Here is a 25,185-nt window from a genome sequence, read left to right as displayed (position 1 = left end):
CTGTGTCCTGCTCCCATGTGCCCTGCTCCCATGTAACCCTGTGTCCTGCTCCCATGTAATCCTGTGTCCTGCTCCCATGTACCCTGCTCCCATGTAATCCTGTGTCCTGCTCCCATGTGCCCTGCTGTCATGTAATCCTGTGCCCTGCTACCATGTAATCCTGTGTCCTGCTCCCACATGCCCTGTTCTTATGTAATCCTGTGCCCTGCTCTCATGTAATCCTGTGCACTGCTCCTATGTGCCCTGCTCCATGTAATCCTGTGCCTGCTCCCATGTAATCATATGCCCTGCTCTTATGTAATCATGTGCTCTGCTCTCATGTAATCATGGGCCCTGCTCTCATGTACCCTGCTCCCATGTAATCATGCACCCTACTGCCATGTAAATATGTGCACTGCTGCCATGTACTGTGCCCTCCTGCCTCGTGTGCTGAGCTCTGCTTGCCCCCTGTACCTTGCCCTGCACACTGCTATCAAGTTGGACCCAGAATTGAGCATATGTGCAGAATAAAACAAGTACAAGTTTCACATTAAATAGGTACGTTTTAATATTTATTCTATTATTTAATGCTATTTTTAAAAATAATTGTTGTTATATCTACAGCTCGCGGATCACAACGATGTTCCGTGACCTATCGATATGAAAATTATTTCAGAGGTTCCCCGAGATTTTAGACTTTTTGCCTGGGGTTCCTGGATGGTAAAAAGGTTGAAAAACACTGCTTTAAAGGAACATGTAGAAATGTACTACTGCATATGCTTTTTTGTCCTGCCTTGACATATGCTTTAAAAAAAAAAAAATCTGAGTATTACAAAAGCCTTTAAAAAATAAGTTTTTGCTTTACTATACTACTGGATAGTATTTGTTTATATCTTTTGCCTTCCCAGCTTAGTCTGCTAATTTATCTGGTTCCTGCCTACTGTCAGTGTGCCTAGACCCTACTGTATTCCTATTCATGAATCACTTACATAGTTACATAGTTACATAGTAGGTGAGGTTGAAAAAAGACACAAGTCCATCAAGTCCAACCTATGTGTAGGATTATATGTCAGTATTACCTTGTATATCCCTGTATGTTGCGGTCGTTCAGGTGCTTATCTAATAGTTTCTTAAACTTTCGATGCTCCCCGCTGAAACCAACGCTTGTGGAAGGGAATTCCACATCCTTGCCGCTCTTACAGTAAAGAACCCTCTACATAGTTTAAGGTTAGACCTCTTTTCTTCTAATTTTAATGAGTGGCCACGTGTCTTATTAAACTCCCTTCTGCGAAAAAGTTTTATCCCTATTGTGGGGTCACGAGTATGGTATTTGTAAATTGCAATCATATCCCCTCTCAAGCGTTACTTCTCTAGAGAGAATACGTTCAGTGCTCGCAACCTTTCTTCATAACTAATGTCCTCCAGACCCTTTATTAGCTTTGTTGTCCTTCTTTGTACTCGCTCCATTTCCAGCACATCCTTCCTGAGCACTGGGGCCCAGAACTGGACAGCATACTCTAGGTGTGGCCGGACCTTTTAATTTTCTTCCCCTAAACTGGAGTTGTTAGTCCCCTTAATTAGATTGTTGGGCTTTCTTAATCAGACTGCTTGCTCAGAACAACTTTGCTAGTACTCTGCCTATGCTAGTTATTGCTATGCTCTGACTACATTTCTGCTCCACTCTCCACTTTGACGCCACACAGCTCTGATTAGTCCTGGCACTTTTCTTCACTGCATTTCCAATTTTCCCTTTGGCACAAACTTTCCCTGACTGGATACAACCTCAGTTTTTCCAATTCCATTGGTTTGTTTTTCTATCATGAATCCTTAGCGCAGCTTCATCTTGTTTTTATTTTACATTTATATCTGTCTCTCTGGGAAGCCTTCCTTGTTAAGACCAGATAATCTGGTGCTTAAGTTCCTGGGGACACCCATGTACCAGTGCATGCATTCAAAATTTCATAGAAAGGTGGGTGCAAAAGGTAAAGCACACTGCTAGAGTGGGCCCTTTAGTATAAATCTGCACCTTAAAAAAATTTCATATTTTAATCTGCATGATAACGATACCAATAAAATATTTTTTTTTGGAATCAGAAACTTTGTGCGATGGTTTTAATATATAACATTTTATATATTTGTGTTAATTCAACAACAGAATTCCTTCTGCGTAATAAAAAATTATCACTGATCTTTTTGTCAGGAACTGCACATAACTTTACGTAAAATACAAAGAGAACTGCAGGAAAAGAACCAACACCTTAAACATGTAGAAGAAGAGAAATGCACAAAACTAGCAGCTCAGGAACAGAGCATCCAGAAACTAAAGGAAACTGTGTCAAAGAAAGACCAGATGTTACAAGTGAGTACTAAAAGTATATGTAAACCCAGTCATCAAAATCTCATATCTGCTTTAACATGTTCATGTATTTTCAAAAGTCAGCTTCAATATTTTTAAAGTGTATAGCCAAAACTTTTTACCTTATTTGTACAGTATGCTGAATTTGTATCCGCAGACCATGGAAATATGCAGGCTACCTTCAAGTAATTTAACACTGGCAAAAAATTTGCAATGGCCACACCTACTGCATGCTTATAAACCCCACCCACTCTGTGAGACTCAATGCACCTCTATTTAGACTGCTTATTGCCTTGGGATATCTAGCAGTGTCCCTTGGTGACTGTAGGGGATCCCACTGTGTGGGGCAAGCCTGTGATGTTTGTTTTAGCACTGGATTCTGCATTAGACACTCACTTTGACACAAAGTGCAACTTCTGTACTTACCTACAGGGTGCTATACAGGTCCAGGGCTGTGTTCCACCTCTATGGCTCCCAGACCCTAAAGACCCCCTTCCGAGTATGCCCACTGTGACGGGAAATGCCTGGACCCTTAACTGTCCTAGCAACATGAATAAGTAAGATAGGATGTGACAGACCCAACCAGGACAGAGGCTTTTGGAGGGGACTGCGGGCTAGCCTCTTGCCTACTGACTATGGCCCCTTGCTTTTAAGGGAACACTACTGTTTGGGAGGTGTGTGCCTGGGGGACCCTTGGAGTGGTCTTGGTTCAGATTCAAAACCATGTTTCCCCAAAACACACAGACTCTGGGAACTGGAGGACCCATATACATATTTGGGGTCTCTTAGCCCAAACCAGCAATAACTACTTCAGACTGTGAGACTCAGAGCAGATGTTAATATCATCAGCTCAAAGTACCCTGATTGTGGGGTCTTCTATTTAGAATATTATGTGTTTCTCAATCATTCTCATTGTTAAAGTTTTTTTTTTTTGAATAATTAATAATAGCTGCTATCACTAACAAGTGTTCTCACTTCACTTAAAAGGTGCAAATAGTCAATAAACAGTGCTGCGCTATAAAAAAAAACATCAATAATAATAAAAGTGTAACTGAGCCCTGGTTCACATTGATGCTACTTTGAAATTGCGCTACTTCACTTGAAGTAGCACGATTTCAAAGTAGCAAGGTCAGTGTGATTTCAGGTGCTACTTGATAGACATCTGGGTGGCTTCATACACAGAAGTTGCACCTGAAATTGGCAAAAGTAGTACAGTAACTACTTTTGCAAATCGGTGCGGCAACGCAAAATGGGTGTTGCACCGATTAGAACAGTGCCATTGCCGCCAATAGGCTGCGACTTGTCATGAGATTTGATCTCTCAAATCGTATAACAAATCGCTCCAATGTAAACCTAGGCTAAAAATGGTAATCAAACATATGTTGCTGAAAGTTTGTATAGTGTATCTGTGACTGGTTGAAGTGAATTCAAAAAATCAATACATCAACAGTGCAAAAATAAAAAAAAATCAAAATCAAAAGTGCTTATGCTTTCCTCCTCCAGTCTCACAGGCTGCTCACCTCACATCTGAATAAAATCAGCAGTGTTCCCCTCTGGGCATAATAGAGAGGGCTGGCGTGGTGCTGGTAATCTCTTTCCTTGTTCAAATAACTTATTTCCATGGGAAAAAACCCCGATCATCTCACCAGATATGATGGATATGCAAAAGAAGGAAGGCAGAATCTAGTGCTTCCCTTTTAAAAAGTTTAATTATATATAAAAAAAGGTAAGGTATGAAACTCACAAAGTTGGCACTGTAAGCCGTGCAAACTGAAAACAGATTTCAGAACCAATAGGTCTCAAGATGGCCGCGATGTAACGTTAATACGCAGGCTCTGTCCCCTAGACGCTGTCACTTACCTTGCAGATGAGCCTGATGTGCAGAGGAAGACCTCTTGTTCAGCCCCGGCTCAGGGACCACTGGAGTTGTGACAGCGGGCGCAAGAGCACGGTGAGGTAAGAGTGCCTGCAAGATTCTCTTTGCTGGAAGTGGTAGTAGCTGAAGAGAAGCAGGAACGGCCGGTACTGGTGTGCTGTGGATGCAGGGCAGAGGATGCAGGTATGCTGTGGATGCAGGGCAGCGGATGCAGGTGTGCTGCAAATGCAGGTCAGCAGGTGCAGGTGTGCTGCAGATGCAGGGCAGCGGATGCAGGTGTGCTGCGGATGCAAGTCAGCAGGTGTGCTACGGATGCAGGACAGCAGGCAGGGGCAGAGTTGGACAAGCCGGGTCATACACAGAAGATCAATCAGCGTAAACAGCAGGCAGAGAATGGTCAGAGTTCAGGCTGGGTATGGAAACAGGGAATCAGGCGAACAGGCAGAAAGTAGCAGGGTCAAGCAAGCCAAAGGCCAGGACTAAAGATAGTAGCGTAGTCAGGAAGCCAGGTCAGTACTGGATCAGAATACAGGCAAAGGATCAGAACACAGGGTACAGCTGCAGATCAAACAGCAAAGAACTAGTGCAGCTGAAGCATCTTTATAGGCCACTAGGCGCCAAAGCACGGCTACCGCGCACGCATCTCCATTTGCTATGTCTGCGAACTTTGCTAACTCTCGGAGGTATCTATGATAGGATTAGCCTTGTGTCAGCTCTACTTCATTATCTAAACCATTGTGGGATGTTTTGAGTTTGGTTTTATTGTTTCATGTGGTGACTGACCTACTTTTGAAGTGTATAAAAACTTGTAGTTCTGTTCAATAAACAGTCATTCCTTTGGAATTTACCTCAACATCCTGTCTGTGTACAATGATTGGAGTAACAGGGCTTGTATTAGCTCTTGGTCTGCTGTAACGGATTGGAGCGCAGGAGGCACAGTTTGGCAGAAAGAAGCACCCAAGAGGGGTGCAAAAGTGGTTTAGTCACATTTGGTGGCAGCGGTGGAATGCTGAGACATCCAAACCACCTCCAGGATCCAAGGTCCAGATAGCAGAAGAGGAGAGGTACAGATACCAACCACCATGGAAGAGGAATTCAAAAGGAGGCTGGGAGAGATGCGGTTACAGCACAGAGGACCAGTGTCAATACAGGTCCTGCTGGGATGGTATGATTTTGTAACCCGGCAACCCTAGAAGGAAGCAATAGCACGTGAGCAGCACCAACAGGGAAAAATTCTCCCCTCCATCTAGGAAAGGTACTGGTCGCAGTATGAAGTGCGAATGCTGTTATTGGGGAAACAACCGAACAAGGAGTGGACAGCTGAATTAAGCAGGCTGGTGCAGGCAGAGATGTGGTTGGATGAGAGTTACAGAGCCCTCTGCTGGTATGTACAGTACCTGACCGCGAGATTGTGAGAGGTAAAAAAAGTTTTCCTTTCCCGATCAGCGAGCCATCTCGGCGCTGGCTCCCGCGACGGGGCTCGCAGGTGTCAAATCTCGCTGATAAATGCGGCGAGATTGACACAATATCGCGGTCACCTACTGTAGCCCAAGTGTGCCCGTTGACAGAGGATGAAAGCCCGACAGAAGGCTTTGATTACGATGGCCATCGGGCTGTTGTACTGGAGTCTGTCCAAGGACCCTGACTTTTGGAGCGATCTGGAGTGGCGTTTGGAGAAAATCTTGGAGTACAGAGACCTGAGGCTTAATGTCTCAGAAGTGCTCTAGGCATAAGAAGATTTGGAGTTTCTAGCCATTCAGGAATGGGAGCTGGAGATCGCCTTGAGATGGCTGCTGAACTCTGCTCAGCAGCAGGGCTGGGCTCCCTTTGCCTGGGACTACCAGCCGACAGCTCTGAAATCCTGGCTGAAGTGTTGGCAATGGGGCAGAGTAACAGTGTGCTTTGCCCACCTCCAGCTTTGAAAACAGAGCTCTTATGGTGGCTGCAGCAAATGTTGACTCACCTTCATGAACCTGTTTCTGCACAGGACGAGCTTAGATAGTGGAATGCGTCTGTCAAGCAGCCAGATAAGGGTACGAGAGATGGAGCTGCCAACTCACAGATCACAGAAAGCATGGATTTAATTACTTTTTCATCGGAGGATGTTATGGATTATATGTCACCTGCCGATATGCTGGCACTGGGCCCAAGTGCGACCAGCCCGTGCCCGGGATTTTTAGCAATTCCAGAGAGTGGGGGTTTAACAGACTTTTTTGCAGAGGACGAACAACCCAGCGAATCTCCAACAGAAGAGCTGGTTTCAGGGCAGAACATCACTGAGTTCTGCCCAGCACCAGCAACAGCTTCAGCCTTTCTGAGAGAAGAAGCAGCGGCCTTTCTCCCACACCACTGACAGGGACATGGGATTACATACCAGCAGCATCTGTGGAGTTACAACAAACTTCAGATAAATTAGCAATAATGCACCATCACAGGATGGTACTGTTTTTGTATAGACAGTAGTAAAAAGTGCCACATCCTATTAACTGAGATTGGATACATAGAGAGAAATCATGGATTTTATAGTCACCAATATATTAAAAAAATGTAATTTTTATTATATCACATTTATTTTGTAAATATGTTATGATAAAAATTTATTTTTTTAACTACCTGGCATCCGCGCTATAGCCGAATGACGGCTACAGCGCGGGCCTACATTCCCTCCCCTGTGCACGCTCCCTGCACATTGTGATCACCGAGCGCGTTGTGATCACCGAGTCACTGAGACTCGGCTGATCACCGATCTGTGTAAGGGGCCGGTCCCGGCCCCTTACCATGTGATCAGCTGTCAGCCAATGACAGCTGATCACATGATGTAAACAAAAGATCGGTAATCATTTTTTTTTTTTACTCACGCTGACAGCGCGAGTAGAAAAAAAAGCCGATCACCGGATCGGATGTGAGGGACATCGGTCCCCAAGTGGAAGAGGCACATCTGCCTCATCAGTGCCCAATAAAAGTGCCACCTAATAGTGCCCACAGTGCCACCTAATAGTGCCCACAGTGCCACCTAACAGTGCCCACAGTGCCACCTAACAGTGCCCACAATCGCCACCTATCAATGCCCACAAGTACCACCTATCAATGCCCACCTGTAGTGCCAATCAGTGCCACCTGCTAGTGCTGCCCATCACTGCCACCCATCAGTGCCCATCACTGCCGCCTATCAGTGCCCATCACTGCCGCCTCATCAGCGTACATCAATGAAGGAGAAAAATTACCCGTTTAAAATTTTTTATAACAAAATATAAAAAAATAAACTTTTTTTAAAAAAAAAAATCAGTTTTTTAAATTTTTTTAATAAAAAGTAAAAACCGCAGAGGTGATCAAATACCACCAAAAGAAAGCTCTATTTGTGGTGAAAAAATGATAAAAATTTCATTTGGGTACAGTGTTGTATGACCGCGCAATTGTCATTCAAAGTGCGTCAGCGCCGAAAGCTGAAAATTGGTCTGGATAGGAGGGGGGTTTAAGTGCCCTGTAAGCAAGTGGTTAAATATATGGGTGCCTATAGATGAGGGTACGGGAGATGGAGCAGCTGGCTCATCTCCCCAGTGGCAGGTACACAGTTCGGGAGAGAAGGTGGTCAGCCTTCTTCTCCAGCACCAGATCCACAGTCTGGGAGTGGAGGAGGCCAGCCTCCCTCCCCAACAGTTAGCCAGAGCGGATGATGTAGGGTCCCCAGCAGAAGCACTGGCATCAGGGCAGAGTGCTACCAACCTCTGCTGAGCACCGGCAACAACTCCAAGTTCCAGGGAGTCGGGACATGTGGTCCCTCTCCCCAGCGGCAAGCTGATGTAGTGAAGCTCCTACTCCCAGCTGAAGCGCTGACAACAGGGAAGAGCACCGCTGGCCTCTGCCTAGCACCTACAGTGTCTCCCCTGCTTCAGGGAGCCGGGGCAGTTGGCCCCACTCCCCAGCAGCAGACCCCAGAACTGTAAAGACCACCCAGCTGAAGCGCTGGCAGCCTGATAGAGATTCTATGACTTCTGTCCCACACCTACTGATGACAACTATTCCCTGCAGCCAAGAATGGAAATCGTGTTGACCACCTATGTAGGTTCACTCTACCCGACTAACGCAGGTCCATACCAGGTGGAGGTCTGGGACCTTGTTAGTCTACTTTTGATGGGGGGAAATGTGACAGACCCAACCAGGACAGGGGCTTTTGGAGAAGACTAGGGGCAAGCCTCCTACCCACTAATTATGGCCCATGGAGAGAGCAGCTCATTCTCCAATGATGGATAACAAAGTAATGGATGCTGAGAGCAAGGCTTGGATTAATTCTCTGAATAAGGACAATAAAGCTTCCCTTCTGGAGTGGATGGAAAGGTGCAGTATTCATCTTGTACAGGCTAATGGTCAGAGGGAATATGGTGGCCCTCCTGCAGACTGGGTTGGAGAGGCTCCTTCACTTGGGACAGAAATATTTATCAACCATAATCCTCAAGCGATCTATGAAGATAAATTAATTCCACTGTATCAGACTGCTGGGACATTCTGATGACTTTACTAGTGGACAGAATGCACAAGTTTGTGTCTCTCCCATTGTTAATTGAGTCACCTGTTTCTGTCTGTCTACTAGTATTGTGTCCACCTTATTAGCAAACTATTGTGGGATGTTATATGTTTCCTAATTATATTACTGGTAATTAAGATCACTGTTAGTTGTTAGCTGTTAATCGGATTGGTGTTTAAAGTTGCATTGTTATGCTAATATCCTCAAGAGGGGGAATGTCCTCCTGTGTGGTATAAAGTATGTGTCTGAGATTCAATAAACAGGAATTCCTTTGGTTTCTATCCCAGCATCTTGTCTGTGTATAATGATTGGGGTAAAAAGGGCTAGCTCAAGGAAATGATTCCGGACGGCTACACTTCCAAAAACCCTTTTATTGAAGCTTTATATGGCAAGTGGTTGACAGATGGAGCAGGGGACAAAAAGGTAGACATGTTTTGCTCAAATGTTAGCGCTTAGTCCTTACCGTGACCATGATTAGTCATGACTCACTCACCTGGAGTGGCTTTTCTTGTTTCATTGAGGCTAGTATTAGCTCTCGTCTGCTTGGAAAGGTTTGGAGGGCAGGAGGCACTGTTTGGCAGAAGGAAGCACCCAAGCATTGTGCCAAAGCAGTTCTGTCACATAGGGTTTCCCCGTAACTTTGGATAAGTTCCTGCCTGTTTATAGACCACTTGCAGTGCTTATTCACTTTTTTGTGTTACTCTCTGTTATACTTATCTCTATAGGTTTCAGGGCCATAATTAATTTTAAATTTGGCATTTTTTTCACTATCTGGACATAGTGTCATGATGATGTCATAGTCGTGACACACTTTCCGCCCACCATATTTCCCAAAAAATAAGAACAGCACATTTTCTTTTTGCTTTCTGGCCAGGGTTTTAGCAGCCCCTGCCTTCTGAGCATTCTGAAAACTCCAATTCTTCCACATCTGTTCTCTCACTTAAAGTGATTCTAAACCTTTTTTTTTTTTTTTTAAATGACAAACATATACTTACCTCCACTGTGCAGTTCGTTTTACACAGTGTGGCCCAGATCCTCCTCTTCTGGGGTCTTATTGCAGCTCTCACGGCTCCTCCTCGCATCGGTTAACCCCCTGGGAGAAGCGCTCTCCCGGAGGAATTACCTTGCAGGCACGCTCCGAGTCCAGCATTTGCGTCCATAGACACAGAATGCCGGACTCTGTCCCGCCCCTGGCACCCACGTCATTGGGTTTGATTGACAGCAGCGGGAGCCAATGGCTGCGCTGCTATCAATCTATCCAATCAAGAGCCGAGAACCCCGTTCAGAGAAGAAGAGCATGTCTCTGCTGTGGGAATTACAGGGCTCAGGTGATTAAAACGGGGGGCTTGGGGGCCGGTCACTGTCAGAAGTTTTTTCACCTTAATGCATAGGATGCATTAAGGTGAAAAAACACGAGGGTTTACAACCCCTTTAAGCAATAGTGGATTACATGCGCAAAGGAGCTGGGACAAAATGGCCGAATATCACACATTCTGTCAATGGCCTACAGGAAGCTCAAAATACTGCTGGGGTTAGAATTGTTTGCTTGTCCCAAAGCATTGTCCTGTTAAGATGCTGTTTCTTTGGGCCATAAACGCTACACTTGCTCCCCCCCCCGACTCGGTTCATGCATCAGAGATGGTGCCTCCAAACATGTTTGAGGAGGAATTGTAGGAAAGTGGAGGGAACACAGATATTGTAGCAGAATCTGCAGAGGATTTTGCAACCCCTGAATCTTATGAGTCACAAGCTTTGGCTTCTCAACAAATGCTTTCCACATTTACTTTCAACAAATTTTTATTGAAAATTGAAAGGGTAACTCCACTTTCGTCAAAAAATTTAGCAAATAATAAAATATATAGCATGTACAATTGAAACTCAAGTCATATTGTAATTAAATGTTATTAAAATTTACCTTTTGGTGCGGAAATCTGTGTCTCTGCATTGTGTATCACCTCCAGCTACAGGCCTCACAGTCCAGTCTATGTCTCTGCAGTGTGTTCATCACCTCCAGCTACAGGCATCACAGTCCAGTCTGTGTTTGCAGTGTGTTCATCACCTCCCGCTACAGGCCTTACAGTCCAGTCTGTGTCTCTGCAGTGTGTATATCACCTCCAGCTACAGGCATCACAGTTCAGTCTGTGTCTCTGCAGTGTGTTCATCACCTTCAGATACAGCCCTTACAATCCAGTCTGTGTCTCTGCAGTGTGTGTATCACCTCCAGCTACATATGGCGGCACGGTTAGACGCAGCAGCTACCCCGGATCCGAAAGATGGAGCTTTTATGTCTTTTAATGTTGTCTCTTTGTCTTCAATTAGTTTTGTTTTACCACAAAGTGATCTGGAAACTACTTTAAGGCTCGATTCACACCTATGCATGTTGCTTTTGAGCGTTTTTGGAGGTTTTTTTTTCATGCTTGCCGCGTTTTTGAGCCGCGTTTTTGCCGCGTTTTAGCGGCGTTTTTGCCGCGTTTTTGCCGCGATTTGCGTTTTGCGTTTTTTTTTTTTTTTTTTTTTTTTTTTTTCATTTTTTTTTACAGTCTTACAAAAAAATTACAAAAAAAAAAAAAAATAAAAAAAAAAAAAAAAAAACGGCAAAAACGCACCAAAAACGCACCAAAAACGCATCAAAAACGCTGCAAAAAAGGTGCACTTGCGTTTTTGATGCTTGTCCATTGAAAACCATTACATGCAAAACGCTGCATTTTGCATGAGAAAAAGTCCCCGACCCTTTCCAAAAACGCGGAGATACAAAAAAGCATTGATGTGAACATGTTCCATAGGAACCCATGTTAAAAAATTCCCGTGCATTTCTGCAAAATGCAAAATGCATCAAAAAACGCGCTAGTGTGAATGGGGCCTAAGACTTAACTATGATTGCCAAAGTCTTTTGGATATCGGCAGTATACACAAATATCAACTTTCACCGGCGGTTATCGAGAAGCTACAAGACCTCTGTTTACTAAAACCTGATCCTGAGACCAGTTTCATCTACTGAAGCTACCGCGCAAGGCAGCGACGCAAGCGATGTGAGAGGAGACGGAAACGCAGTAAGTGTGGAGGTATACGAGCTAGGTTAAGGGATAACCCCACAAGGCCGGCTCTTCCAACACTTATGCTTTCTAATGTTCGTTCGCTGGAAAATAAACTTGACTTAATTCAGCTCAGTCGGTCTACATAGCATGAGACAAGGGATTGCTGTGTGTTTATCTTCACTGAAACATGGCTAAATAACATTCCGGATTCCACCATTCAGCTACACGGGCTAACCTGCTACCGAGCGGATAGAGATTCATCACTGTCCGGTAAGACTCCCAGAGGTGGTCTGTGTGTGTATATCAACAAAGAATGGTGTAACAATGCTGTGGTAGTAACAAAACACTGCTCATCGCTGGAAGAGTTTCTTTGTGAAGTGTCGACCATTCTATCTACACAAACACAGAACTGGTTCCAGGATGGAGCATCTCTCTAAGCATGCTGGGGTGTTTTCTCTAGATGTTAATGAGCCCACTTACTTCAGCTGGGCCCATTAACGCTTCCCCTGCAGGACTCCCAGCACTCCCCCCTAGTGGTATAAGTCAGCATAAAGCCTAAATCTAGGGCATACATATTTTCCTGGATGCAACCAGGTGATTTTACCTGCCTGCTGTCACACCACTTAGAACAGAAAGACTCTTATGTTAGAATGCTGTTCATTGACTTTATCTCAGCATTTAATACAATAATTCCTTAGCAACTTATCACTAAATTGAACTTGCTGGGCCTCAACCTGCCCCTCTGTAATTGGATCCTGGACATTTTAACCGGAAGACCTTAGTCAGTCTGTGTTGGCTGCAGCACCTCGAGCTCGGGATGTGTGCTCAGCCCGCTGCTCTTCACACTGCTGACCCACGACTGTACTGCCAAGTTCAGCTCCAACCATATCATCAAGTTTGTGGATGACACAACTGTGGAAGGTCTCATCAGCAACAATGATTAAACACTCTACAGAGAGGAAATGGCACACTTAAGGACTAGCCTCGTTTTGGATTTTAGGTGTTTACATGTTTAAAACAGTTTTTTTTGCTAGAAAATTACTTAGAACCCCCAAACATTATATATTGTTGTTTTTTTTTCTAACACCCTAGAGAATAAAATGGCGGTCAATGCAATACTTTTTTTCGCACCGTATTTGCGCAGCGGTCTTATAAGCGCATTTTTTTTGGAAAAAATTCACTTTTTTGAATAAAAAAATAAGACAACAGTAAAGTTAGCCCAATTTTTTTTTATATTGTGAAATATAATGTTACGCCATGTAAATTGATACCCAACATGTCACGCTTCAAAATTGCGCCCGCTCGTGGAATGGCATCAAACTTTTACCTTTAAAAATCTCCGTAGGCGACATTTAAAAAATTCTACAGGTTGCATGTTTTGATCTACAGAGGAGGTCTAGGGCTAGAATTATGGCTTTCGCTCTACCGGTCGCTGCGATACCTCACATGTGTGGTTTTCATATGCGGGCGCTACTCATGTATGCGTTCGTTTCTGCGCGCGAGCTCGTCAGGACGGGGCGCTTTAAATTTTTTTTTTTTTATTCTTATTTATTTTACTTTATTTTATTTATTTATTCACTGTTTTTTTTTTAAATAAAATTTGGATCACTTTTATTCCTATTACAAGGAATGTAAACATCCCTTGTAATAGAAAAAAGCATGACAGGTCCTCTTAAATATGAGATCTGGGGTCAAAAAGTCCTCAGATCTCATATTTGGACTTAAATGCAAAAAAAAAAAATTGTCATTTGAAAAAATGACAAAAAAAAAATATGCCTTTAGGACGTATGGGCAGAGCTAACGTTATACCGTCGCTTCCGCCCTCCTATGGTATGGAGACGGGTGGGGGCCATCTTCCCCTCACTCGTCTCCATACCACAGATGTGACAGGTCCTGATCACCTCTGTAGCTACCGACGGCTCCGGTAAGCCGCGGGGGGCATATATCCCGCCGCTGATAACGGTGATCTAGCGGCAAATCCGCCGCAGAGACCACCGTTATCGTACACAGAACCGCCGGCCCTAAAGATGGATACCTCGGTTGTGGCAGCAGCTGCTGCCGTTACCGAGATATCCACCTTCAAATAATGACGTATATATACAGTGGCCGGTCGCTAAGTGGTTAAATGGTGTAGTACAAACAACCTGTTCCTTAATGTGAGCAAAACAAAAGAGGTTGTGATGGATTCAGGAGAAATTCTGTTAATCACCCCCCACTGACCATTAACAGCTTGACTGTGGAGAGAGTAATCAGTATAAAAAACCTGGGAGAGCACGTCTCAGAGGATCTTACCTGGACAACCAACATCACGTCACTAACCAAGAAGGCACAACAGAGCCAATATTTTCTCTGCTGCCTTAAAAAAGCCAGTCTGCCTCCACCCATCCTTACTACATTCCATAGGGAAACCATTGAAAGTGTGCTGACTAGCTGCATCATTGCCTGGTATGGGGACTGCATTTCTGCTGACCGCAAGACCCTGCAGCGGCTAGTGAAGACAGCTGAAAAGATTATTGTGTCTCTCTCCCCTCTATCCTGGACATTTTCCATACACGATGCTCCAGCAAAGCTACCAGTATCGTGAAGGATCCTACCCATTCCTCCCACAGTCTCTTCCAGCTCTTGCCATCAGGTAGAAGGTACCGGATTATCAAAACCAAGACTGTCAGACTGCTCAACAGTTTTTCCCCCAGACTGTGAGAGCCCTCAACTCCAATCCTCTTTGAAACCTCTTCTACAACCTATATATTGTGACCAGGAACCTCTCACTTCCCCTCCTTTTCACTCTTGAATATGCACTACACACTTTTTATAAACATTTGCTGCTACAAAGACTTTTAGAAATATACAGTATTTTTTTTGTTTTTTTTGTTTAGTTCTTCGCTGTGTTTTTATTCTTTGTATATTTATTTATAATTATGTTTAATTTATATGAAGCACTGTGGCCCTGTGAGATACAACATTTTGTTCTACTGTATGTCCTCACGTGTAGTAGAATGACAATAAAGCTTGACTTGAATTGACTTGACTTTTCTTTTCAATCTGCAGCAGTGTCATTTTCTGTAAAATGCAATGCAGTTTGGCTACCTTGAGGCATTCTGTACACAAATATCCTTCCCCATTCTATCCAAAACTAGAAAAATAATTGTTGGTTTTACATTACATTACAGTTTAGTAATTCAAGACTTAAATGCACTCCTTTTCAATGTGTGTTAACCTGACCATGAACTTTAGTATCTAATGTTAGAACAGGACAAAATCAAAATGTTCAAAGTGTGTCTAGCATTAAACATTGGTGCCCCATTTCATGTGTGAAGTCTTATGCCCTGTACACATAGTCAGACATTGATCAGACATTCCGACAACAAAATCCATGGATTTTTTCTGACGGATGTTGGCTGAAACTTGTCTTGCATACACACGGTCGCACAAAGTTGTCGGAAAATCCGATCGTTCTGAACGCGGTGACGTAAAACACGTACGTCGGGACTATAAACGGGGCAGTAGCCAATAGCTTTTATTCTGAGCATGCGTGGCACTTTGTGCGCCGGATTTGTGTACACACGATTGGAATTTAACCGATCAGATTTTGTTGTCGGAAAATTTTATAGCCTGCTCTCAAACTTTGTGTGTCTGAAATTCCGATGGAAAAAGTCCGATGGAGCCCACACACGATCTGAATTTCCGACAACACAATCCGATTGCACTTTTTCCGTCGGAAAATCCGACCTTGTGTACAGGGCATAACTATTAATTATACAGTCTAAGTGTCTTTACATTAATAGTCAGTGAGACTGATTTATATAAATATACATATATTCATACAGTATCTCACAAAAGTGAGTACAACCCTCACATTTTTGGAAATATTTTATTATATATTTTCATGTGACAACTCTGAAGAAATTACACTTTACTACAATGTAAAGTAGTGAGTGTACAGCTTGTATTACAGTGTAAATTTGCTGTCCCCTCAAAATAACTCAACACACAGCCATTAATGTCTAAACTGCTGGCAACAAAACTGAGTACACCCCTAAGTGAAGTTGTCCAAATTGGGCCCAAAGTGTCAATATTTTGTATGGCCACCATTATTTTACAGCACTGCCTTAACCATCTTGGGCATGGAGTTCACCAGAGCTTCACAGGTTGCCACTGGAGTCCTCTACCACTCTTCCATGATGACATTATGGAGCTGGTGGGTGTTAGAGACCTTGCGCTCCTCCACCTTCCCTTTGAGGATGCCCCACAGATGCTCAATAAGGTTTAGGTCTGGAGACCTGCTTGGTCGACCTGCTTGGTCAGTCCATCACCTTTACCCTCAGCTTCTTTAGCAAGGCAGTGATCATCTTGGAGTTGTGTTTGGGGTTGTTATCATGTTGGAATAAAAGTGATAAAGTACTAAAGCGCTGAAGTGAATATATAAAACTATAAAACTGTGTGAAAATAAATAGAGATAAACTAATAAATGCAAAAAGACTTCAAATATCCAGATACTGCAGCTGCAATCATTCAGTGACACCCCACTTGCAAATGAATAAAATAGATAAAGTGATGCGCTCGTAATATCTAAAGGATATCCTACTATTTCAATATACTGACAGGTCACATTCTAAAAGTGAATACATTGTTGCAAACTTATACAAAAACATAGGCAGTGAATTGCACATATAAATAAAAATATAGATACAATGTGTTAAAAATGTATAATGTGATTGTCTAATTAGGGCTTAGTGAGTCTAGGTGAATCAGCAGTGGATAGGCTTCCATCCGCCGGCTTGGATTGTTTATTCTCCGCTTCTCCGCTTCTAATGCTTTCCCCCATATAAAATACAAAAGTGGGACAAGACCATTGCGCACATATCATCTACTACATATAATTAGCAGAGACCCCAATAGATCCACTCACATGATGTTAGGAATATAGATCGCATTTCTCAAGTTATATGGTCAGTCAATCACTCGCCTCCGTGTTCCTCCGTGCTGCTGCTGTTAGGATCACTGCAGGCTGCACACTGAAAAGAGCTTCACAGGCTCCTTTCCCCCTAGACTCACTAAGCCCTGTTTTAACATGCATAGGAGGTATCATTTTTTCTTCTAACCTGTGAAGTATCACCTCCCACAGTAAGGTGTATTGGAATTCACACAATTATAAATCCTTTATAATTCTTACAAACTATATATTTATTTATATTTTCACTAGTTTTTCACACAATTTTTGTTTGTTTTAATTTATTCACAAGAACAGTGGTTAACCATTTTTTGGATTTGTATCCCGGGAGGTCTCTAATTAGACAATCACATTATACATTTTTAACACATTGTATCTATATTTTTATTTATATGTGCAATTCACTGCCTATGTTTTTGTATAAGTTTGCAACAATGTATTCACTTTTAGAATGTGACCTGTCAGTATATTGAAATAGTAGGATATCCTTTAGATATTACGAGCGCATCCCTTTATCTATTTTATCATGTTGGAATACTGCCCTGGGGCCCAGTTTCCAAAGACAGGGGATCATGTTTTGCTTCTGTATGTCACAGTACATGTTGGCATTCATGGTTTCCTCAATGAACTGTACCTCCCCAGTGCCGGCAGCACTCATGCAACCTCAGACTATGACACACTCCCATCACTATGCTTGACTGTAGGCAAGACAGAATTGTCTTTGTACTCCTTACCTGGTTGCCAACACACACGCTTGACACCATCTGAACCAAATAAGTTTATCTTGATCTCATCAGACCACAGCACATGGTTTCAGTAATCCATGTCCTTAGTCTGCTTGTCTTCAGCAAACTGTTTGCGGGCTTTCTTGTGCATCATCTTTAGAAGAGGCTTCCTTCTGGGACTACAGCTATGCAGACCAATTTCATGCAGTGTGCAGCATATGGTCTGAGCACTGACAGGCTGACCCCCCACCCCTTTAACCTTTGCAGCATTTCTGGCCGCACTCATACGTCTATTTCCCAAAGACAACCTCTAAATATGATGCTGAGCATATGCACTCAACTTCTTTGGTCGATCATGGGGAGGCCTGTTCTGAGTGGGACCTGTCCTGTTAAACTGCTGTATGGTCTTGGTCACCATGCTGCAGCTCAGTTTCAGGGTCTTGGCAATCTTCTTATACAGTTGTGCTCATAAGTTTACATACCCTGGCAGAATTTATGATTTCTTGGTCATTTTTCAGAGAATATGAATGATAACACAAAAACTTTTCTTTCGCTCATGGTTAGTGTTTGGCTGAAGTCATTTATTATCAATCAACTGTGTTTACACTTTTTAAATCATAATGACAACAGAAACTAGCCAAATGACCCTGATCAAAAGTTTATATACTCCAGTTCATAATAACGTGTATTGCCCCCTTTAACATCAATGACAGCTTGAAGTCTTTTGTGGTATTTGTGGATGAGGCTCTTTATCTTCTCATATGCTAAGACTGCCCATTCCTCTTGGCAAAAAGCCAGTTCCTGTAATTTCTTGGGCTGTCTTGCGTGAACTGCACGTTTGAGATCTCCCCAGAGTTCCTCAATGATATTGAGGACAGGAGACTGAGATGGTCACACCAGAACCTTCATTTTATTCTGCTGTAGCCAATGACAGGTCGACTTGGCCTTGTGTTTTGGATTATTGTCATGTTGGAATGTCCAAGTACGTCCCATGCGCAGCTTCCTGGCTGATGAATGCAAATGTTCCTCCAGCATTCATATTGCCATCAATTTTGACCAAATTTCCTGTGCCTTTGTAGCACACACATCCCCAAAACATCAGCAATCCATCTCCCTGTTTCACAGTAGGAATGGTGTACCTTTCATCGTAGGCCTTGTTGACTCCTCTCCAATTGTAGCATTTAAGGTTGTGGCCTAAAAAGCTAAATTTTGGTCTCATCACTCCAAATGACTTTGTGCCAGAAGGTTTGAAGCTTTGCTGTTTGGCATATTGTAAATGGGATACTTTGTGGCATTTGTGTAGTAATGGCTTTCTTCTGGCGACTCGACTATGTAGCCCATCTTACTTCAAGTGCTACCTTATTGCGTATCTTGAAACAGCCACACCACATGTTTTCAGAGAGTCCTGTATTTCACCTGAAGTTATTTGTAGGTTCTTCTTAGCATCCTGAACAATTTTCCTGGCAGTTGTGGGGTAAAACCTAGTTGGTCTACCTGACCGTGGTTTGGTTTCAACAGAACCCCTCATTTTCCATATCTTGATTAGAGTTTGAACACTGCTGATTGCCATTCTCAATTCCTTGGATATCTTTTTATATCTCTTTCCTGTTTTTTACAGTTCAACTACCTTTTCCCACAGATCCTTTTGACAATTCTTTTGCTTTCCCCATGACCCAGAATTCAGAAACATCAGTGCAGCACTGGAGGAAAGATGCAAGGGTCTTTTAGAAGTCCAGAAACTCATTGACCTTTTATACACACACATTAATTACAAGCAAACAGATCACAGCTATGGATGGTTACCTTTAATAGCCATTCAAACCCCTTTGTGTCAACTTGTGTGCATGTTATCAGGCCAAAATCACCAGGGTATGTAAACTTTTGATCAGGGTCATTTGGGTAGTTTCTCTTGTCTTTATGATTTAAAAAGAGTAAACACAGTTGATTGATAATAAATGGCTTCAGTCAAACACTAACCACGAGAGAAAGAAACAATTCTTTTTTCAGATCCTCAGAGAGCTCTTTGCCATGAGGTGCCATGTTGAACTTCCAGTAACCAGTAAGAGAGAGTGAGAGTGATAACACCAAATTTAACACACCTGCTCCCCATTCACACCTGAGACCTTGTAACACTAACAAGTCACATGTTGTGCTTATTAAGGAAAGTTTTCCTGCACATCATTTATGATTAAGTAATTTTTAACGATGATATTTTTAAGATACAGATTCAGTCTATTATGACCACAGTCTAAAAATATGAAATTTATTCACCAGACATGTAATCATACAAAATAGTTATATGTTTTGGTTGACATAAACAAACGTTACATAAAATTAAAATATCGATTGCGTTACATAAAATCTGGAATATCAATTGAAACACCTGCTAAAGTGGAGTGTAGTACCTTTGATGTGATACAACAGTGATAAACTTCCCTGTAGAATCAATAACCTTGTAAAATGCTGCAGATAAGTAAGTGGTTAATAGCGTGAAATAAAATTAGACGTTTGTTATGTCAAAAAATATAAACTACGAAAAATGAAAAATATATATTGAAAATTGAATCTTTAGAGAAAAATCTACAAGGCGGTTATTGATTCGGGAGAAAAATTATCAATTGTATAATACTCAATACATCAATATTTAAGAGAACACAAATGAATATAAGATAAAATCAACACGACATAATTACCCGCTCCAAAACGGCTACTGGTCTGAATTGCTGGTTACCAGATTTTTAGAATGGCTGCCGTGGCTTTCAATATGGATACTCTTAAAGAGGAATTACTTCTTGCGACCTCCGAGTTCCAAAGCATAAGGTGTTCAGGAATCTTTATGAATGTAAAAGTGTGAGTAGATGAATGATGTATGTGTCTGAGTGTATGATTGATGGTAATCAGGTGTTTCTGAATGTTCTTGAGTCCCCCTCATGGCATCTCTCCGCCCTCTAAATACCACCTCAGACAATAAGATCATAAAAATTATAATAGGCTCAGCCCAAAAGGTATGGCTTCTTTTCCATTTGTTAAAGAAATCTAATAATTTACTTTTTAGTGAGTTTCAAGTAATATCACCTTCAACCACTAGGCATGTCTGAGAGCAGAAAAACTATCTTCTAGATAAAATGTTCTATTTTCATAATGTGTATTTGTTTTTATTTTGGTGAGAAGTTATTTTGCTTAATCACTATTACATAAAATGGTTCTATATATATATAGATGAATAATTCTTGTATATCCGATGAATATTTGTTTATCTAAAAACACATGCTATGTGTAAATTTTTATACAGTTATAATCACGATTCATATGTCTTTCATAATACTGATTGGCATCTTAAACAATTCTACTTATAATTTGTCCTAAATCACAACCTTTATATTTTTACCTTATAACCACATGTATTTTAAACATAATACTGACTGCACCATTTGAAGTGAACTTTGGACAGACTCAATGAATATTTAGAGATGGATTAGCTATCTACACAGCTCCTAAAATCTAACACAATGGGTTTTGCTAGGCAAGGGTGATTTTTATGTGATAATATTCTATATAACCCTTTTTTCTATGACTGTGTTTGTCGCTTTTATTTACCCACCACAGACAAGTAAATATCTCCTTGTTTTGTGAAACGGGACATTATTGTTCATGCAAGTCTGTTTCAACACAAGGTTTGTATAATCTAAAAATGGTTGATCTATTGAAAACTTGGAAAACATATGAATATACAAAGACCTTTAGTCCATCTATCTTGTCTTGAGGCCTAACCGATTTTAACATCTCCATCAGAATATTATAAAATGTATTCTTTCTTATTCATAATTACAACACACATGACACCTGGAAGGGAAAATGGCTAATTTGGCCCAATTTGGACATTTTCACTTATGCCCTGTACACACGACCGGTTTTGCCGTCGGAATAAGCTCTAAAGGTTTTTAGGATGGAGTTCTGACGGAATTCCGCTCAAGCTGTCTTGCATACACACGGTCACACCAAATTCCGACTGTCCAGAATGCGGTGACGTACAAGCGTTTTTTCCGATAGTAATTTGTTCCGTTGGAAAAATATAGAACATGTTCTCTATCTAAGTCCATCTGAATTTTCGACAGAAAAAGTCCGATGGGGCATACACACGGTCGAAATATACGATGAGAAGCTCCCATCGGACTCTTTCTGTCGGAAATTCCGCTTGTGTGTACGCGGCATAAGAGGTGTGCTCACTTTTGTTACCAGCGGTTTAGACATTAATGGCTGTGTGTTGAGTTATTTTGAGGGGACAACAAATTTAAACTGTTATACAAGCTTTACACTCACTACTTTACATTGTAGCAAAGTGTAATGTATTTAGTGTTGTCACATGAAAAGATATAATAAAATATTTACAGAAATCTGAAGGGTGTACTCACTTTTGTGAAAAAAAAAAATATATATATATATATATATATATATATATATATATAATTTACAGTATATACTGAAAATATGAAAAGCGCAGCACTCTAAACATAAAAATATTCTCTTTGATCAAATGGACCCAAAATATTCCAAATGTATATAATGTTTAACTGTGAATCCACTTCATACAATATATTCAAATGTGTAAAAAAAAAAGTGTCCAATGATGAATCAGTAACAAAATGACAATCAGTAAACAAAATGCAATGTGATTAACCACTTGAGCCCCGGACCATTATGCTGCCTAAGGACCAGAGGTCTTTTTCCAATTTGGCACTGCGTCGCTTTAACTGCTAATTGCGCGGTCATGCAATGCTGTACCCAAACGAAATTTGCGTCCTTTTCTTCCCACAAATAGAGCTTTCTTTTGATGGTATTTGATCACCTCTGCAGTTTTTATTTTTTGCGCTATAAACGGAAAAAGACCGAAAATTTTGAAAAAAAATGATATTTTCTACTTCTTGTTATAAAAAAAATCCAATAAACTAAATTTTAGTCATACATTTAGGCCAAAATGTATTCGGCCACATGTCTTTGGTAAAAAAAATGTCAATAAGCATATATTGGTTTGCGCAAAAGTTATAGCGTCTACAAACTAGGGTACATTTTCTGTAATTTACACAGCTTTTAGTTTATGACTGCCTATGTCATTTCTTGAGGTGCTAAAATGGCAGGGCAGTACAAAACCCCCCCAAATGACCCCATTTTGGAAAGTAGACACCCCAAGGAAATTGCTGAGAGGCATGTTGAACCCATTGAATATTTATTTTTTTTGTCCCAAGTGATTGAATAATGACAAAAAAAAAAAAAATATTTACAAAAAGTTGTCACTAAATGATATATTGCTCACACAGGCCATGGGCCTATGTGGAATTGCACCCCAAAATACATTTAGCTGCTTCTCCTGAGTATGGGGATACCACATGTGTGGGACTTTTTGGGAGCTTAGCCGCGTACGGGGCCCCGAAAACCAAGCACCGCCTTCAGGATTTCTAAGGGTGTAAATTTTTGATTTCACTCTTCACTGCCTATCACAGTTTCGGAGGCCATGGAATGCCCAGGTGGCACAAAACCCCCCCAAATGACCCCATTTTGGAAAGTAGACACCCCAAGCTATTTGCTGAGAGGCATATTGAGTCCATGGAATATTTTATATTTTGACACAAGTTGCGGGAAAGTGACACTTTTTTTTTTTTTTTTTTTGCACAAAGTTGTCACTAAATGATATATTGCTCACACAGGCCATGGGCATATGTGGAATTGCACCCCAAAATACATTTAGCTGCTTCTCCTGAGTATGGGGATACCACATGTGTGGGACTTTTTGGGAGCCTAGCCGCGTACGGGGCCCCGAAAACCAAGCACCGCCTTCAGGATTTCTAAGGGTGAAAATTTTTGATTTCACTCTTCACTGCCTATCACAGTTTCGGAGGCCATGGAATGCCCAGGTGGCACAAAACCCCCCCAAATGACCCCATTTTGGAAAGTAGACACCCCAAGCTATTTGCTGAGAGGCATGGTGAGTATTTTGCAGCTCTCATTTGTTTTTGAAAATGAAGAAAGACAAGAAAAAACTTTTTTTTTTTTTTCTTTTTTCAATTTTCAAAACTTTGTGACAAAAAGTAAGGTCTGCAAAATACTCACTATACCTCTCAGCAAATAGCTTGGGGTGTCTACTTTCCAAAATGGGGTCATTTGGGGGGGTTTTGTGCCACCTGGGCTTTCCATGGCCTCCGAAACTGTGATAGGCAGTGAAGAGTGAAATCAAAAATTCACGCCCTTAGAAAGCCTGAAGGCGGTGCTTGGTTTTCAGGGTCCCGTACGCGGCTAGGCTCCCAAAAAGTCTCACACATGTGGTATCCCCGTACTCAGGAGAAGCAGCAGAATGTATTTTGGGGTGTAATTTCACATATTCCCATGGCATGTTTGAGCAATATATCATTTAGTGACAACTTTGTGCAAAAAAAAAAAAAAAAAATTTGTCTCTTTCCCGGAACTTGTGTCGCAATATAAAATATTCCATGGACTCGACATGCCTCTCAGCAAATAGCTTGGGGTGTCTACTTTCCAAAATGGGGTCATTTGGGGGGGTTTGAACTGTCCTGGCATTTTATGCACAACATTTAGAAGCTTATGTCACACATCACCCACTCTTCTAACCACTTGAAGACAAAGCCCTTTCTGACACTTTTTGTTTACATGAAAAAGATATTTTTTTTTCCAAAAAAATTACTTTGAACCCCCAAATATTATATATTTTTTTAAAGCAAATGCCCTACAGATTTAAATGGTGGGTGTTTCATTTTTTTTTTCCACACAGTATTTGCGCAGCGATTTTTCAAACGCATTTTTTGGGGAAAAAACACACTTTTTTAAATTTTAATGCACTAAAACACACTATATTGCCCAAATGTTTGATGAAATAAAAAAGATGATCTTAGGCCGAGTACATGGATACCAAACATGACATGCTTTAAAATTGCGCACAAACGTGCAGTGGCAACAAAATAAATACATTTTTAAAAGCCTTTAAAAGCCTTTACAGGTTACCACTTTAGATTTACAGAGGAGGTCTACTGCAAAAATTACTGCCCTCGATCTGACCTTCGCGGCGATACCTCACATGCATGGTGCAATTGCTGTTTACGTTTGACGACAGACCGCCGCTTGCGTTCGCCTTAGCGCGAGAGCAGGGGGCGACAGGGGTGCTTTTTTTTTTTTTTTTTTTTTTTTTCTTTATTATTTTTTTGCTTTTTTATCTTATTTTTAAACTGTTCCTTTCATTTTTTTTTTTTTTAAATCATTTTTATTGTTATCTCGGGGAATGTAAATATCCCCTATGATAGCAATAGGTAGTGACAGGTACTCTTTTTTGAAAAAATTGGGGTCTATTAGACCCTAGATCTCTCCTCTGCCCTCAAAGCATCTGATGACACCAAGATCGGTGTGATAAAATGCTTCCCCAATTTCCCAATGGCGCTATTTACATCTGGCGAAATCTAAGTCATAAAATGCTCGTAGCTTCCGGTTTCTTAGGCCATAGAGATGTTTGGAGCCACTCTGGTCTCTGATCAGCTCTATGGTCAGCTGGCTGAATCACCGGCTGCATTCTCAGGTTCCCTGTTGAGACAGGAGAGCCAGAGAAAAACACGGAAGACGGTGGGGGGGGGGCATTCCCTCCCACGGCTTGTAAAAGCAGTCTAGAGGCTAATTAGCCGCTAGGATTGCTTTTACATGAAAGCCGACCGCTGGCTGAAAAGAATGATACCAAGATGATACC

The 25,185-nt window shown here is 41.7% G+C and overlaps 1 protein-coding gene across 5 annotated transcripts in view; it reads left to right on the top strand.

Moving 5' to 3' along the window:
- Window positions 1-25,185, top strand: part of LOC141103311 (myomegalin-like) — a 716,510-nt gene that overhangs the window by 226,822 nt on the left and 464,503 nt on the right. For all 5 annotated transcript variants that reach the window (XM_073592764.1, XM_073592765.1, XM_073592767.1 and 2 more), the window contains one exon: window positions 2,180-2,338. In XM_073592764.1, coding sequence (XP_073448865.1) covers window positions 2,180-2,338 — 159 coding nt within the window. The remainder of the gene's footprint in view (window positions 1-2,179; window positions 2,339-25,185) is intronic.

This window comes from Aquarana catesbeiana, linkage group LG07, assembly GCF_042186555.1.
Source record: "Aquarana catesbeiana isolate 2022-GZ linkage group LG07, ASM4218655v1, whole genome shotgun sequence".
Lineage (NCBI taxonomy): Eukaryota > Metazoa > Chordata > Amphibia > Anura > Ranidae > Aquarana > Aquarana catesbeiana.
This window is presented reverse-complemented; position numbering and strand designations above follow the sequence as displayed.